At 42.8% G+C, this 18,089-nt stretch overlaps 1 protein-coding gene across 2 annotated transcripts in view; it reads left to right on the plus strand.

The window, feature by feature from the left end:
* RIN2 (Ras and Rab interactor 2) overlaps nt 1-18,089 on the plus strand; it is an 87,585-nt gene that overhangs the window by 61,768 nt on the left and 7,728 nt on the right. For both annotated transcript variants that reach the window (XM_019544068.1, XM_019544067.1), the window contains exons 8-10: nt 11,916-12,221; nt 14,703-14,834; nt 17,179-17,342. In XM_019544068.1, coding sequence (XP_019399613.1) covers nt 11,916-12,221; nt 14,703-14,834; nt 17,179-17,342 — 602 coding nt within the window. The remainder of the gene's footprint in view (nt 1-11,915; nt 12,222-14,702; nt 14,835-17,178; nt 17,343-18,089) is intronic.

Consider the following 18,089-nt stretch of genomic DNA (forward strand, 5'->3'; position numbering starts at 1 on the left):
TTGAATCAGAAAAATCCAGGTCAAGTACAAACTGCATTGATGTGTATGCAGATTGCGTATGTAGAGCTCTTTGTTCATATTTCATAATTTTTTTGGACCATGGGTAAAAAAGAGTCAGTACTGTTGTTTTGTTGGTGCCACAGAGAGGAATGTGAATACTTGCTGAAGTAAGTTGTGGATAGAGTGGATCCAAACCCTTGACCTCCAGCCTGAGCCTTAAAATGATAAATGCTCCAAGAAGTGTCTAGTTATAATACAAATAGATAATGAAGTTTTAAAGGCACTGAGAAAGGAAAGTGCCTGAATATAAAGTAGACTACTTGTCTGGCATGCTTTGCACGTATATTTTAATCCAGGGCCTATTAATATCATGGAGAATGACCAGTCCCTCTATCCAGGGCATTTTTTGTCACTGGCTTTTAGAATCACATTATGAATCATAGATACTTAGGGCTAGGAGGGACTTCAAGAGGTCATCTAGTCCAAGACCCCTCTACACTGAGGCATGATCAAATATATCTAGCCCATCACTGACAAATGTTTGCCTAACCTGTATTTTAAAAAGCCCGCTGAAGGAAATTCCACAGAGTCCCTAGGCAGCCTTTTCCAGTGTTTAACTGTCTATATAATTAGAAGGCTTTTCCTAATGTCTAAATGCTGCTACTTTTTTTTTTCTGTGAATTAAACCAAACACTAGTTATTCAACCCACAATGACCACAAAGAGCATTCAGTCACTGTCGCCTTTGTGGCAGTGCAGATATCAGAAGATTTATCAAGTCCCTTCCTCAGACTTTTCTTTTTAAGACTAAATAAACTTAATTCCTTCAATGTTCATTTCTAGGCCACATTTTCAAAATCTCTCGTCTTTCCTGTTGTTCCTTTCTATGCTCTCTCCCATTTATCTGTGGGCACATCTGCATGTGCTATTAATACGAGCAATAAACTCTGGTGCATATTGCACTAACATTTATTGCTCCTGGGTGTGGCATTTGAACATGCTTCCGGGACCACAGTACACTGAGCTGGGTTGGACCAGTTCTGGCTGGCAGGGAGCCTGGGGGGTCAGCCTGCCAGCTCAGGGCTGCTCCAACCCAGCCCAACGTACAGCAGAGGGGCTGGCTGGGGCACAAGGGTGCTCCAGTGCGGGGTAGCTGGCAGGAAACTGAAGGATCCTCATGCCCCAGCCAACTGGGTAAGCATCTACACGTACATTGCTGCACACAAAAAACCACTGCAGCAGGGTAGTATTTGTATTAAGTTAATCCTGCTGCAGAGTTTATTCATTTCCTGCCAGGGTAGTATTTGTATTAACAAGTAGCCCTGCTGTGGAGTTTATTCATTTCCTGCTGTGTAATAGGGCCACATGTTTAGACACTGAGATGTTTACTGCAGAGCTAAATGGGCAACTTCGCAGTAAACATCTTGTGTAGATGCACCCTGTATGTCCTTAATTTGATGAGCCCTAGACAATATGTTGTCTGAGACCTCATACCAGCACCAAGTACAGCAAAATAATCACCCCCTATGTCTTGCATATGGAATTCCTATTAATATATCCTCAAAAGAGATTTGCCCTTTTTGTAACAGCAGCATGTCGCTGGCTCATTTTCACAATAAACCCCAACTCCTTTTCTGCAGTGTCACTGCATAGCCAGTTATTCCATTTCCTATTTAAGCATTTTATTTCTCTTTTCAAAGTACAGAATTCTTCATTTGCCTTACTCTATTTACTTAAATATAAAAAAGGGTTTTCCACCCCCCAATCAACATTGTGGGGGAGGTGGGGGAAAGCTCTTCGTCTTATATTTGCATACAAAGAAACATGTTGTCTATAGATTGTAAGGGGCTGGAATTTAATTCATAGATTGTTAGGGGTTGCAAGATCATCAGGTCCAGCCCCCTGCACTAGGCAGGAAAGACGACTGCGATCGGGTGACCCCAGTGAGGTGACAGTCCAGTCTCCTTTTGAAGATTTCCAGGGTAGCCAGTTGCACCACCTCTGGAAGTTGCTTATTCCACAGTCTGGACACCCTGACTGTGAAGAAGTTTTTCCTAGTGTTAAGCCTGAAACAGTGTTCCAGGAGTTTGTGGCCATTGCTCTTGGCTTTCCCCAAGGGTGCCCTGGTGAATGTTTGTTCGCCGAGCCTTTGATGTTTTCCCCTGATGTAGCAGTAAGCAGTTACCAAGTCCCCTTCTCAGCCTTCTCTTTTTTAGGCTGAAGAGGCCCAAGTCCCTCAGCCTTTCCTTGCCTTGCTAGTTTCTGATCATACAGGTGGCTCTTCTCTGGACTTTCTCAAAGTTTTCCACGTCCTTGTTAAAGTGTTTTGCCCAGAATTGGACGCAGTACTCCAGCTGTGGTCTCACCAATGCTGAGTAAAGCAAAAGAATAACTTCCTTGGTTTTGCTTGAGATGCATCGGTTGATGCATGCTAGAGTATTTTTTGCCCTGCTGGCTACAGCATCGCACTGACGGCTCATGTTCATACTATGGTCTGGTATTATCCATAGGTCCCTTTTAGTCATGGTGTTAGTCAGTGTGGTGCCACCAAGCCTGTAAGTATGTTGTGGGTGGTTTGTCCCCAGATGGAGCACTTTACACTTCTCAGTGTTGAACTTCATCCGGTTCCAATTTGCCAGCCTGTCTAGGTCTTCATGTAACTGCAGCCTATCTCCAAGCATGAGCATGCTCCACCATAACTTGCTGTCATCTGCAAACTTGGCCAGTGAGCTCTTCACCCCCACATCCAAATCATTGATAAAGATGTTGAAAAGCACTGGACCAAGCTTGGACCCCTGAGGGACACCGCTGCCCGCTTCTCACCAGGACAACACAGATCTGTTCATTAGAACTCTCTGGGTCCTACCCCGCAGCCAGCTTCCTACCCACCTAACTGTTGAGCAATTAAGTCTGCAATCCTCCAGTTTTCCCATGAGAACATCATGGGATACCAAATCAAAGGCTTTTTGGAAGTCTTGGTATACAATGTTGATCTCCTCTGTCTTATCCAGGTGGTGAGTTACCTGGTCATATAAGGAGATGAGATTGGTAAGACAAGACCTTCCAATGATGAAGCCATGCTGGCTGTCATTCAGAATCCTACCTTCTGCAAGCATATCGCGCATAGACTCCTTGATGATTTTTTCCTGGATTTTCCCTGGGATAGAAGTTAGGCTAATTGGCCTATAATTGCCCGGGTCCTCTCTCCTCCCCTTCCTCATAAATTTAATAGATTTCTGGGGTCGGAAGGGACCTGGCAGATCATCAGGTCCAACCCCCTGCTCCAGACAGGAAAGAGCACTGGGATTAAGTAACCCCAGCCAGATGCCTGTCTAATCTCTTCTTGAACACCTCCAAGGTAGGGGGAAGCACCACCTCCCTTGGAAACCCATTCCATATTTTGGCAGCCCTCACTGTAAAGAATTTCTTTTTTATGTCCAATCTTAATTTATTCTCCTTCAGTCTGTGGCCATTATTTCTGGTAACCCCGAGGGGTCCCCTGGTAAATGGAGTGCCCCTTATTCCCTGCTGACCCTCCCCTCTCCTCCCCCGATGAGTTTGTAGATAGCCACAAGATCGCCTCTCAGCCTTCTGTTGTGGAGGCTGAAGAGATTCAGGTCCCTCAGTCTGTCTTCATAGGGTATTACATGCAGGCCCTCAACCATATGAGCAGCCCTCTTCTGAACCCTCTCAAGGTTGACCACATCCCTCTTCAAGTGTGGTGCCCAAAACGATTCAGTACTCCATCTGCAGCCTCACCAGTGCCGCATAGAGGAGAATTATCACTTCCCTAAACCTGCTCATGATGCACCTACTGATACAAGAGAGAGTGCAGTTAGCCTTGCTTATTACCTTGGCACACTGGCGGCTCATGTACATTTTTGTGTCAACCAGGACTCCGAGATCTCTTTCCACTGTTGTGGTACTCAGAATGGTACCCCCCAGTCTATAGGCGTGTTGGAGATTCTTTCTTCCCAGGTGCAGCACCTTGCATGTATCCTTGTTATACCGCATCCTATTCTGATCTGCCCTCTTCCCCAGTCTGTCCAAATCTGCCTGAATTCACTCCCTGCCCTCCAGTGTGTTAACTGTACCCCATAGTTTAGTGTCATCTGTGAATTTGGACAAGGTGCTTTCAAAACCTTCATCCAAATCACTGATGAAGATATTAAACAGTACTGGTCCAAGGACAGAGCCTTGGGGGACACCGCTGCCCATATCCCTCCAGGTAGAAACCAACCCATACATCACCACTGTCTGGGTGCGTCCTGTGAGCCAGTTTTTCACCCACCTTACTATGAAAAAATCTACATCACAGCTATTCAGTTTGCTCCTAAGAATTGGATGCAACACTGTGTCAAAAGCCTTTTTAAAATCCAGGTAAATATGGGCACAACATTGGCCCACTGACATTCTTGAATATGGGCACAACATTGGCCCTCTTCCAGTCTTCAGAGACCTCCCCTGAGCACCATGAGTTTTGGAAGAGTTTCGCTGGAGGTCCTGTGATGACTTCGGCCAGCTCCTTCAGCACTCTTGGATGAAGTTCATTTGGTCCTGTTGACTTACAAATGTCTAATTTTCCTAACTTATCATGCACCAGCTTAGCATCAGCAGTAGGAAGGTGGTCATTTGTATTCCATTCTGCCCATTCTGAACCTTATCTAGTAGGATTTTCCCCTTAGTCCAGTGAAATACTGAAGCAAAGTAGTCATTCAGGAGTTCAGTTTTCTCCTGAGTGTTGGTAACCAGCTGTCCTGAGTTCTTAAGCAGTGGCCCCACACTTCCATTTGTTTTCCTCCTGTTCCCTACATATCTAAAGAAGGACTTCTTATTGTCCTTGATTTCCATTGCTAGTTTAAATTCAGTCTTTGCCTTAGCCTTTCTAATCTGCTCCCTAAAAGTGTGGGCCATTGTTGTATAGTCCTATGTATGGGGACAGTTTGTATGCCTCTTTCTTCTTTTTCAAGAAGACCATGATATCCCTTTTAAGCGAAGAGGGCTTTCCAGCCCTTCTGCTACCTTTCCTCTGCATGGGAATTGACTTCTTTTGGGCTTCAAGAATTGTGTCCTTGAGGAATGACCATTCTCCCTGCACTCCTTTTACCTTCAGTCTCTTCTTCTGCAGTTCTTCCCCTACTATTGCCCTGAGCCTGTTGAAATGCACTTTTCTGAAGTCCAAAACTTCAACTCTGCTAGCTGATTTGCCTGCCGTGTGACAGATAGTGAATGTGATGGTTTTGTGGTTGCTGTTGCACAGACTACCCTCTATATTCAAGTCGTTCACCAGATCATTTCCTTTGGCCAAGACCAAGTCTAAGAGAGCGTTACCTCTGGTACCTCTATAATGTAGCTGCTGCCAGAAACCTCATGAGCTCAATAATGGAAACCAACTATGAAGTTGCTTTACATGTAGCCAACTCTGTACATTATAAAACCAACTTCCCAGGGGAGTGGTCCTCGCCCCTACCTTGGGGTGAAGATCACCTGTCTGGGGTCTTGTGAACCCAGCATTCATTCCTGCCTATGGCAGGGGGTCAGGCTAGATCATCTGTTCAGGTCCCTCCTGACCCTAGCTACTATGAAAACACATGACCCATATTGGGCAAACATACTAATGGGAACCTATCACAAAGATAGATTAGTATAGCCCATCTGAATAAGATATATAGTAGTGCCCATTGAGTTCAGTCCCTCTTGGCACTGATTCTTTTTCAAGTCATGGTAAACCACTACATTGAGTTAGTCCCAAGTCAGTTGACATACACAATGTTAATGTACCTTAGCATGTCTGCACATGCATTAAGGGGCTTAAGATATTTGTGCCTAAATTTGATACCTGCTTTTGCAGGTATCAAATTTAGGTGTGAATAGCCTAAAATTGCCATTTTGAAGGTTCATTAAGGGACTCTACATGTATATCTGTGCTCTTAATGTTCCTTAAAAATGTGTAATGCATCTTAGGTTGGCACGTGTAGACGTGTCCATAGTGATGTTTTACTGCGCAGTAGATTAGTTTACTGAGCAGTAAAGCATCTTGTGTAGACATGGCCATTGAGGGGGAAAAGGTACTACTAGGCACTACTAAAAAGGTAGGTTGTCTTGTAGTGAGAAAGCAGGACTGAGGTACAAGATTTCTGTGTTTTTCCTGGCTGTTCCTCTGACTTGCTATATGACTTGAAACAAATCATGTAATTCCTTATTCCTCACTTTCTTCTTCCCTGAGAAGAGACTCCATACCTCCCTCAGCTATATTGTGAGGTTTAGTTAATGCCTTATGGAAGCTTTCTATGATGAAAGGCCTTATAGAGAAGCAAGGTAACCATTTATTATGACTGATGTACCGAGTAGAGGAGGTATAGCCATTCTGAACTAAATTTTACCTCTGCTGTAAATTTACATTGTGTACTATCACCCTGCTGATCATGCAAAGTACTGAGAAAAGTCCAAAGTAGGTGAACATATGGTACAGTTTGCAATAGTCAAATCTTACATATTTATTTCCCTGATATATCTGGATAGCACTTCTGTTTTCAGACTCAAGAAATGCCATTCCAACTGGCTACATGTTATGACAGTTCCTAGACTGGAAGCCTCTCTCCCAGAACATTTTGTCATAAGGTACAGAAGCACTAGGAGTGATTATAGAAAAGAACAGAGCACATGTATGTCTGCAGCCTGAAAGATAATCCCTGTGGAAGGGCAGTAACTAGAAATTGGTTGCAAAGAAAGTTCAAAATTGAGAGCTAAGAGTAGTGAGTCTCAAAGGTGACTTGAGATCCTTTTGAAGGTGCCATGTGGTGCCACACAATGTTGGCACCGTTGGGTTTAGAAACAGGATTCACAAGATAAACCCAGAGATTTCACATACAAATCCATAGTTGTGGTCTGTCTGAGTTCTTTGTAACAGAAAATCTGCTCTATTATTTTTCTGTATTCAAACAAGAATGAAAACGAAGAGCTGGCATTTTCCAAAGGGTGCTTCAACTCTATCCAGGTGTGCCTCAAGTCTTAAAAAATATTGAGAACCACTGGCTGAGAGAGGGACAAGGGAAGGTGAAAGTATGGTGTTCAAGGCAATGAAGACTGTAAAGAATTGGCAGAAGGCCATGGAAAGACACTTGCTTTGACAAGTGCATTAAGTTGCCTGGATTCAGGTCTTTGCTTTGTTCTTCTTTGCAGAGTTACAGAACATGTCAACACAGGATACAGATGTATTTCCACAAGCCACAGCGAAACTAACTAGCCATACGATTCATTTATCAAAGCACTTCCAGTTCCCATTTTGAGGCTGTGACTAAAATAGAAGTATTGCGTAAGGAAAGTTGAATAAGACCTCATTAGAATCATGTACAGCCTTTAAAATATGAAGTGTATATTTCAGGGGTTTTGTTTCTTTCTTTTTTTTTCTCAGTAACATGTCCTGAACATTTGGGGCAAGATTTTAGGAACACTTTAAGTTGGGCTTAGCTATTCTCTTCCCAAAGTCAACTGGAGTTCTTTTGCTGAAGGTTTTTGATAGTCCTGCTCTCATTACCTCAGAAAAACATGGATGACTATTTATTTAAGGCAGCCAAAGTTACCTGTGCAATGCCTCCTGCCAAGAACTAATGAAAGTCCATATCTCCAAATTGCAGATTTTCCCCTTTATCACCTATGCAGCCTGGTCAAAACTTAGGAAATGACATGCAGGATCAGAGTCAGGGTCCACCCAAGCCAGTATCCTGTCTCTGACAGAGGCTACCACCAGTCTCGTCAGAAGAAAAAGTAAAAATCCTGTATAGTCTATTTCCATGCTTGGCCTCATCTTGGTTTCTAGTACCATTTCTGCCAGGGCTTTGTCGAGTCGGGCCTTGAAAACCTCCAAGGATGGAGATTTCATCACCTCTCTAGGTAACCTGTTTCAGTGCTTCACTACCCTCCTAGTGAGAGAGGTTTTCCTAATATCCAACCTAAACTTCCCTTGCTGCAACTTGAGGCCATTGTTCCTTGTTCTGTCAGTAGGCTTAACTTTTTCCCATACCAGACTGAGCCATCAATGTCTCTTGGAAAGTACATAAATAATTTCTGTCATATACATTCAGACATCACATAAAGATTTTTTCATTTGAAAAAAGTTCCCCAGCTCCAGCAGGGCAAAGGCACAGCAACAGCATTGGGACAAGAGCATGCGTCTTTTGAGACCATTCTGGGACATTCAGTTTCTATTATAAAGGGGAGATATGACCTCACTTCTTTCTTTTGCTTGGTTGATATTTTTTTTTTTTAGATGCTGGGCATGCATGTCTGCAGCAAAAAAATGAGGTGGTATTACCCTTCAGCAGCAGCGAACTGCCAGCTGCTGATTCTGCGCTGCTGCCTCTGCTTTTCCCCTCCCCACTGTTGGAGCCGCCAGAGTGGGATGGAGCCAGAGCCTCTGCAAGGAGGGGAGAGTGCCCAGTGTGCAGTCCTGGATAATTGGACCTCTGAAGCCAAGTACAGTTATTGTTCATGTACCACAAGCAAGGCAACTATACTGTTGTGGTTGCTGCTGCTGCTGATGCAGCTAGGCTGACGTCCTTAGAACAGTATTGTCTGGCAGCGGAACTCACTCTGTGCAGGCAGGTTGGTTAGGGGTTGCTTAGGATCATGCTTTGGTCACACCACAAGCAACAGCTGGCCTCTCCCTTTGTACATCTGCAAACAAGTCAAGTTCCCTGAACAATTGAGGAACCCGGTTAAGTACATTTCTGAGGCTCTGAAGGCCTGAGTGACTGTAACTAATGATTGTTAGGAATTGTTTGGAGGGATTGCAGATATGGTGGCAAAGACAAAAAACATCCTTTTCACCTCCTGCACAGCCAAAGCCTGGAGTGAAGAAAACAAAAAAATCTTCCTGATGCCTCATTCATCCATAAAACCACACGATGTGTGAGACTGAAGCCAGGGAAGAGGGTACCACCCTATTAAAGGCTGAGGGCAAAAGGATTATGAAGTCCTGCTGGCAATGTAGCTTTATCTCCTTAAAGTACTTTGGAAAGGCTCAGGTTCTGTTAGCTTCTGAAGAATGACCTGAAATTATGTCCTTTGTCTCAGTGGACAACAGCTTAACCAGTTTCACACTACTGAAGATTGTGATTTGATACAGGGCATAGATAAGATTATTAACCATAGACCTGGGCCAAGATGTTCCCTCTATATCTGCTTTCTCTAAGATGCTTATTTTAGTCATCCCAGTGTCACTGAAACCAAGAGATATAAGGGACCTAGATTGTACATGTTATAGTACAACAACTGTATATTTAATGATATTATCTATATCACTAAAGATGGCTCTAATAGTTTGTTTAGATTATGGTCTCCATGAAGAACTTAATCCAGCTACCTCTTTATGCAATTGAAGTCGATGGGAATTTTGGATTCATAGCGGATGTAGCGTTCATGTCTTTAAATGTTATGTTCAACAACCCTTTTCAGCCTTTGATTCTAACTTAAACAAAATCAGACATCAGGAATACTAACTGCAGAGAGGTTCCACTTCAAAGCAGAGCTTTTGATGGATATAGTCAGGCAGCCAATAAAGTTGTTGGGTTTTTTAAAGATAAACTGCTGAAAAATTGGGTGTTACTGGTGTTAGCAAGAAGCTGTACGTACTTTCCAGAATTAAGTTTATCCCAATTAATTCACACTCTGGTTGAATGTTTGTATTCTCCTGGATAGGTATGCATCTCTCCTTTTTACCTGCTCTTGAATAAAAGCCCAAACAGGATTCTCACTGCATTCTGGAATCCCTCTTTACATCTCAGAATATTCATTTTCCTCTCCTTTTGGCTGCATGGGCAGTGGTTCCTACAGGAAGGGTCAGCAGTGATGATTCACTCCCTACCACTGTGGATAAGGCAGAAATAGTTTGAAAGATTATATTGTTACAGTTACAGTTGGCACTATGGCCCAATGGAGATGCATAGGTACTAGCTACATCCATCCTGTGTGCTATGCTTCGGTCTGTCAAGGCCAAAGCATACACCAGTGGTGCCCAGACTGGTCTTGTGCACTTATTGGTGTTCTGGAGAGAGCTGACAAGCCCCTTCTTCCTCTGCCCCATCCTCTTTTCCTTCCAGCTGCTTTTATGGCTCTATAGGATAGCACCTGGAAATGAGGAGGAACCAGCTTGGCTACCTTCACAAGGATCTGGTGAGGTAGAACAGAAACAGAAGCAGGAAGACACTAGCAGGACTGATACAGGCTAGAGGAGACAGAAGCAGATGCTTCTATGAGAGAGAGAGAAACAGAACTTGGGCACTTGAGAATTAGGCACATGGGAAGGAAAAGAAGGGACCCAGTAAGTAAGTGAATGGGTGGGCAGTGTAAAAAAGAGGATCACCCCAGGTCTGGGTGCATGGGCTTGTGTACACAAACATGGGATGAGATGAAGAGTGAAAGTAAACTTTGTGATTAGTTCTACCCCTACTCCCAGGATGGGCATTTCCCTCACCCTGTGAAAGGCAAAAAAGGCCTAAATAAAGCAGAGAATATAGAAATAGGCTGTGTGTGTTTGGAAAAGAGAGAGAAACTGGAAAAAGACTGAGGTATTAAAAAAAAGTAAAAAGAGAAATAGGCTGTGGTTCAAAGATATACTGATAAACAGGCAGAGGTTTTTATAAAATAAATAATCCTGGGATGAATGTGAGGTTCAAAAAAAACCTCTCTGAAATGATTCATAACCATATGCTCTGCCCAGGCTAGCTGTGTAACCGCACAGCCTTGTATTGCTGCCCTCAGCACCTCTCCACTGTTTTTCTGCAATCGTTTGCAAATAGAGGACCCACTCCTTCAGCATAGTGAGTCAGACTCTGTCAGGATCTGTAGGTTAGGGGCCTGAGGCTGTAAGCTTTTCAGGGTAGGGGAGGCATGTCTGTGGTGGTGCAGTGCCCAGCAGAAAAGATCCCCAGTTCTATTTGGAGCCTTTGGGAGTTTACTATAGTTTGGGATGAAAGCCACAGAGTTTTGCATAGTCAACCTGCAAAACTATTAAGAAAGTATTTGGTTACTGTATTATAAGTAGTAATAATTAATAATAGTTACCAAATACTTTCTTAATGGTTTTGCAGATTGGCTACTACTGTCATTGCCAGAGGAAGTCTATGGGAGTGGGCTGAGAAGAGGGGAAAGAAGGCAATGTGGTCTGTGCAGCCATGATTTGGAGCGTAGAGCTCCCAAAAGAGCTCTCTGTTGAGATGGGGCCCACAATTTAACATGCCAAGGATCCTTTGAGGAAGATAGTAAAAAGCCAAAGGTGTTGTCACTGTACCACATGATCCTGCAGATAAACAAAGAGCTTAGAGTTGATGACAAAGCTGTACCTAACTACCACAATGAAATCTGCGCCTGTACAAAATGAGCTTGGTTTTCATTTTCATTATAAAACCCAGAACCTGGCCAGGTCTGCAAACATTTTAGCAGAGCTGAGCCAAGTTTTGAGAAACCTGGCCTGATTTATAGCTTCCGATGGAAACTATTCAAAACTGTATGGCTTCCATCCCAAACCAGACAAAAGTTTTGTGCGTTTTGCCTGTATTTTACTTTTGAGGTTTGAGGTCTAGTTGAGTATGAAACTCAAAGGAAAGCTTAGAGTCCTAAGATCCTTGTTCAGCAAATCCAAGAGAAAAGTTTATTGTGAGCTCAAGCCATTCAAGTCTTGTACAGCTGATAGTCTGTTTTTATTTTATGTTTTTCATATCTACCACACTCATGAATTTAAATGAGATACAGATTCTGTGCTGATTTTTGTTTCCTTGTTGGCTGACATCTGGAAACTCAGTTTTATTCATACATAGGCTTTGGTGAATAGCTTTAGCTCCATTTTCTTTGTTGGCACATTCATGCTAATTCTCTTTTGGCCGATGAAATCAAATGAGCTTGTATTTCCTCTTGCAGATGTGGTGCTGGAGAAGGCCATGCACAAGTGTATCCTGAAGCCCTTGAAGGGCCACATTGAAGCAATGCTGAAGGAGTTCCACACCGCGGATGGCTCTTGGAAACAGCTAAAGGAGAACCTGCAGCTGGTGCGGCAAAGAACTCCTCAGGAACTGGGCGTGTTTGTCCCAACACCAGACTTTGTGGACGTTGAAAAAATCAAAGTCAAGTTTATGACGATGCAGAAAATGTATTCACCTGAGAAGAAAGTCATGCTGCTGCTGAGAGTGTGCAAACTAATTTACACTGTCATGGAGAATAACTCAGGTACAATTCACCTTGGGTCTAGGCCTCTTTCTGTTTCAAAGCAGAGGCCCCTTTCGAGAGTAAGTCATTTGTCTCAGTATGGCTTTGAGTCCCCTTTTCTTTTCTTTCGTTTGATCTGTTTTAATCTGCCTCTGTTCTTCAGAGCCACAGAGGGACTCTGCCACTCATTCTCTTTCCTAATTTCTGTGCTGCTTCTGGCAGCACAGAGCCAAGATGCAGGAGGAAGATAGACTTATGAACTGCAGGAGCAGCCCTTGGACTGACAACCCTAGTTAACTGTTGGCGTCTGAAGCAGACATTGAGGTTGTTAGAAGGGTTGTCCTGTGGAGCATGAATTTGGCATTCCTAGTCTAAATAAATGTTTCCTGGAAATCCGAGCAGATGGGTTAGATGCATTCTTTGCTTCCCAGCATAGATTAACACCATACATACAATACACACGCTTGAAAAGCACTTGTAATTGGAAGGTGACGAATAGAGCCATGATCCAGTACCTCTGGTTAACAATGTCTGCAAAGGTTCTCGTGTAAACACTTTTTCTTATGCTTTGGAGCAAAAATGACATTCCAACATCTACACTGTAACAAGTGTAAAGAAATACTTCCTGGTGACCTTCAAGACTAGATAGCAGAAAGGGGTTACAGACTGATAAGGGGAATATTTTGAATAGCTACGTAGAGTCTCAAAGTGGCGCATGGTTAAACATGCTATGCCAAATAGTGAGAATGTGTGGGTGCAACTGTATTATCTTAGGCTGTATAGTCTTAACTACCTCATTAAGTCATGAGCAAGTGAAGCTTATGGATGAGAGACTTCCTATGGCAAAGATAAGAAATTAGTGGTATGGGTAGCACTTTTCCCTCTCAGTGAGCAGGGGATCTAGGTTCCAGCATTGCTGTTGGAAGCACCGTCATGTTGATGTTAGCTAAACTGAATGATGAAGACTTGTGGCCATTAAGGATCTGATGTTGCTTTTGCAAGAGTCAGGTCCAGTACCTGCCTAGGCTATATTCTACCTGCTTAAATTCCTCCAGTTTAAATTAGATACAATAATTTTTACTTCCTGTCACAAACCACTGTCTGCTGTTGCTTCATATTGTTTTAAATATGTTACATTAATTTACATTATAGGAGTGAACTCATGTAGAGAGGATGTAAGTTTTTCTGCATGATAAATTTACTGAGCAGAAGGACAGTATCAGTAAATTACTGCAAGAGGGGGCAGAGATGGGATCGGGTGAATGTCACCATGACTATGGCATATGACACCTTGGGGCCTCTAGAGGCTAGTGTTAAATAAATTGTGATAGGGGATCAGCCAAAAGCAGCTAAGTATCCTTGTTTTAGCTTCAGCCAGCTAATAGACAGGATACCAAGAGGGTTGTTTTAGCTGCTGTAACTTAGAACATCCTTACATTGTTCTAAATTATGCTGAAGGCTCATTTGGCCCTTGGTCTTGCTGGTTCTAAGCCACCTTCTCTCTGTCACGTTCCCTCCTAGGTCCTACTTTGAACACAGCTTTTAATGAAAACTTCAAGTGTGGGAAACACAGTGAAGTATAGGTACAACATCCCCTCAGCCATCACAGATAATACTTGCAGGCTTAACTCAGTAATGTTTGTATCCAGGATTCAGGAAAGGAAGGTGCAATATAAGTGCATGAAGTGTTATGATTATTCATGTAATGTTACTTATAAGGTAGCTAATGAGTCTTGTATATTCAATATTCTGGGCTCCTATACACATTTTCTGGAGTGGAGGGGCGTGCACTATAATTACAGCAGCTCTGAGAGTCTGTTTAATTAAAGCACTTGCAGTGTCACATTTATTCAGTGTCCTGTGCTTCAAAATGGTGGTGAGGGCGCTTGTACTAAAGCTTGTCAAAGCTGAACTTGTATTTAGTCAAACAAGCTTTAGTTAAAGCGCTCCCACTACCATTTTGAAGTGCAGGGATGCAGAATAGACATGACATGGAGGCTGCCGGAGTGCATTAAGTAACATGCTCTAGCAGACTCAGTTAATCAACTCTGCTCTAACACATGCTAATTAGCATCCCTCCAAGCACACGTCCAGCACATGTATAGGTTGAAATACCTAGTTCAAATCCAAGCAATGGTAGTTGCAGTCAGATCTCCAAGAAAGAGTGTTGTCCTTGTTTATAAAAGGGAGAAAATCATCTTAATCTATTACTAAAAATACACGGGGAAATCCTGTTAAACTTAATGGCAAGACTTTAGTAAATCGCATGTGCTGTTAGCTACTGATGCCAGCATAGGCCCTATTTCTAAATTCCTGGCACATTTGAAACTCTTCAGTTTGTGGGGAAATGGGAGTACAGGAGGAGACAGGGAGTTGGCAGATTGCCAACAGTTGCACTGATGAACATTAAGAAACAGCAACCTGTAAAACAACAAAATGCTGAAAAACAACAAAATAAAAAAGGCGACTGTTGCACTACTGTCTGTGTTCCCTTCACCCCAGGGAGGATGTACGGAGCTGATGACTTCTTACCAGTGCTGACCTATGTAGTGGCCCAATGTGACATGCTGGAGCTAGATACTGAAATTGAATATATGATGGAATTGTTGGATCCATCTTTACTACATGGAGAAGGTAAGTGGTTCTTAATTCTAATTAAGAAAAGATGGACTGTGGGGAAGGAGATTTCCCTCAGCAGTAGAGTTGCCATTATATCCTCTGAATAGGCGGCTTGGGAAGGCGTCACAAAGCTAGTGATGTGTTGCCAGTAGTTTAACAAGAAGCTTCCATAATTGTATCTGTCATAGAGTAGATAAGCCCTATGTCCCGGTGGTGCATGTGCTTCCAGAGTGTAGGAGTAAGAGACTGGGAGTCTGTTTGTTTGTGTACACTCCCATTTCGCTGAATACACTTTCTCATAACCAAAGAAGGCGGCAGCACGACTTGGCAAACAAACTTGTATTCAGTGGATATGTTTATACCTCAATTCCTGAATATGTTTAGAGAGCAGCAGCATTCAATTAACTTAAGGGTTTTGCAGTGGGGTGAATGCCTTCTGAGGGTTTTATGGGTGAACCTCCCGTAGGAAATGCTTTACAAGATGCCTCCCACTTGATGCACTCTGATCCACTCCAAAGCCAATGTGTTTGCTTTTTGGACTATTTATACAGGCCCCAGAAATCACTTGCTTGTGGGAAGGTTGACAAAGATCTGTCACTGGCAGAGAAATAACCCTAATCATCCCCTGTTTCATAGTTGTATTAAGCAAAGACATCTGCAGCCTTGCTGGCCACCTTTTCTCCCTCCTCCAGCCACCAGTGTTAGGAGAATGAAAAGATTCCAGTGACCAGGGTAAATTTGAATTTAAAGCTTCATACTCTTGTCTTGAAGTAAATTCCGGTTTGTGCTACCATGAGATTTGAACATAACTGCTCTATCTTGTTGGACATGAGTATGTTTAAGAGGGTTATGCCGAGTCTTCTCCCAGTTCACACTTGCCTGTGTCTTCTCTTTTGAGTGTAGAGCTCCCTCTAGTACATTTTTCAAGACTCCCATCATGGAAAATACCTGATATGTGAAGCTGGAGAACATTACCACGCTTTAAAAGTAGAAACATCTGCTAAACTAATAGGCACTTTTGTTTTTAATTCAGCAAAAGAGTTGTTTGGCTCTATATTTAACACCAGATACACTGTAATATGTAGGATGAACTGGGTTTCTGGGCCATGGAATTCAAAAATAATGTGCTGTCCAGTTTGGCTGGTAAAGTTAGTGGCTGTTGCACATGCATTGCAAATAAAACTGGTTCCAAAACTTGAAGGCGGAGAAAATGCTAACCATAACCCTGAAAGCATTGTTGCCAACATGGCATGAATCTTTAAATGGCTTTGTGAATAGACAGAGCTTCAGCTCAGTTGAAAAACTCTCATTTCAGTGACTTATTTAACAAATTAAACCAGTATGTTCCTGTGTCCCCAGTTACAGAGAACTCATTCAGTGTTGGCACAAACTCTGCTGTACTGCCTTGTGCCCTGCTGTTTCCATTGTATCTGTGCAGTTCTTTCTTGGCTTCATTTAAACCCCTAAAATAAAGATGAAGTAAACAGCAAAACAGAATTCCAGACACCGACTCCTGAACTAGATGGAAACATGGGGATGCTGAATAAAGCAATGACAACACAGAGTCTACCTTAAAACAAAAAACCCACAGAGCCAGGCTTCAGGCCAAACAGGCTGGAATTTGCCTCCAAATTGTAGCAAACTCTCTGGAATGTTTCCTGGGTGTAACCTATCACATTCCCAGCTGTTGCCTGAGAGTAATTACAATAATTTGATATGATGGGATTCTGCATGCTATATGTTGGAAATGGTTTGGGTTTTTTAAAAACAGTTTTAAAACACATTTCCACTTAAAATTCAGGAGGAAAATAAATCACTGTGTAGAAATGGGCTGTTCAAAATAATAAGAGGAAAACCAACCTCCAACTTCAAAGAGTGTAGTACAAATGCTTAGGAGTATGTGAGCATCACTTAAATGTGCTTTATTATAAAAGAGATGTAAAATAACTAACTCTCCACAATACTTGGGAGCATATGGCTTATACATGTTCTAACGTGCAGTGAGAAACAATGCACAGCGTACAGAGCAATTCCAGTCACGTGAGCAACTTGGTTGCTCCAAACTCCGTATCTAAATATCAGACTGATTCCAAAGATTGGGCTTGTATTTTCCACTATGTATGAATAAAACTGAGTTTCCAGATATCAGCCAACGAGGAAACAAAAGTCTAGAATATTAATATGGGTATTAGGCCTACCATTGTTTTCCTTTAACCAAGATATAATATTTTGAAAATTAACAGTACTGGGAAATTCATGTATATGCTGATGGTGGATTTTCCTTTGATATGTGAGAGAGGCTGACTAATTTCCTGTTTGCAAACATTTTGGAAAGCTCTTCTCCTGCTTCCCGTCACAGGAGGTTACTACTTGACAAGCGCCTATGGAGCACTTTCTTTGATCAAGAATTTCCAAGAGGAACAAGCTGCCCGTTTGCTAAGTTCAGAAGCTAGAGATACCCTCCGGCAGTGGCATAAGAGGAGAACAACTAACAGAACAATACCTTCAGTTGATGACTTTCAGGTATGGCACAGGGCAAAACAGTCAGCTGTGGCTGTGTCTGGTTCAGTGCCACAAAGAAAAGAGCCATAAGAAAAAGGGTTACTGCTTCCTGATTCTCACTGGAGCTCTTTCCTAGCCCTGGTACATCTGAGAGCAGCCTAGAAATTGTTCTAATCTAAACCAGTTGGCCCTCACTCAGTCACCACCATACTGCATACTACAGTGTTCTCAACCTTTTTGGATTCAAGACCCCCTTCACTGGACTCAAGACAGTCCCCCATTACTTTTATGAATTAAGTGGCATCCAATTTCAAAAATTTTCATATGTTACAGTGCTTACCTCCATGTAGAAGTGCTGGGCAATGGGGGTAGGAGATTGGTCATACAAACCTGAGCCTCTGTTTCTGTTTATCTCCTCACACCTCACATCACCCTTCAAAGAATCTGGTGGCACCCTGGTTAAGAATCACTTACTATACATAGGACCTGTTACACCACTGGTAGGCCCTTTGGAGATGACCCCAGGCTGGGCAAATCTCTAGCTAGAAAGATGTAGTTAGTTTGCTCCATTTGAGGTATACAAGGAGTTACCGTATTTCACAGTGTGTAACTCGAGGTTTAGAGCCAAAGTATTTACCTTTAAATTTCTACCTTGACTTATACACTGCATCAATACTTTTGACCCTCGCCCCAGCACCACCCTGGCCCAGTCCTGGCCAAATCCTAGCCTGGCCCTAACCTGACCCAACCTTCTTCACCTACTGACAG

The sequence above is a fragment of the Crocodylus porosus genome, unplaced genomic scaffold (assembly GCF_001723895.1).
Source record: "Crocodylus porosus isolate Cpor-Errol unplaced genomic scaffold, CroPor_comp1, whole genome shotgun sequence".
NCBI lineage: Eukaryota > Metazoa > Chordata > Crocodylia > Crocodylidae > Crocodylus > Crocodylus porosus.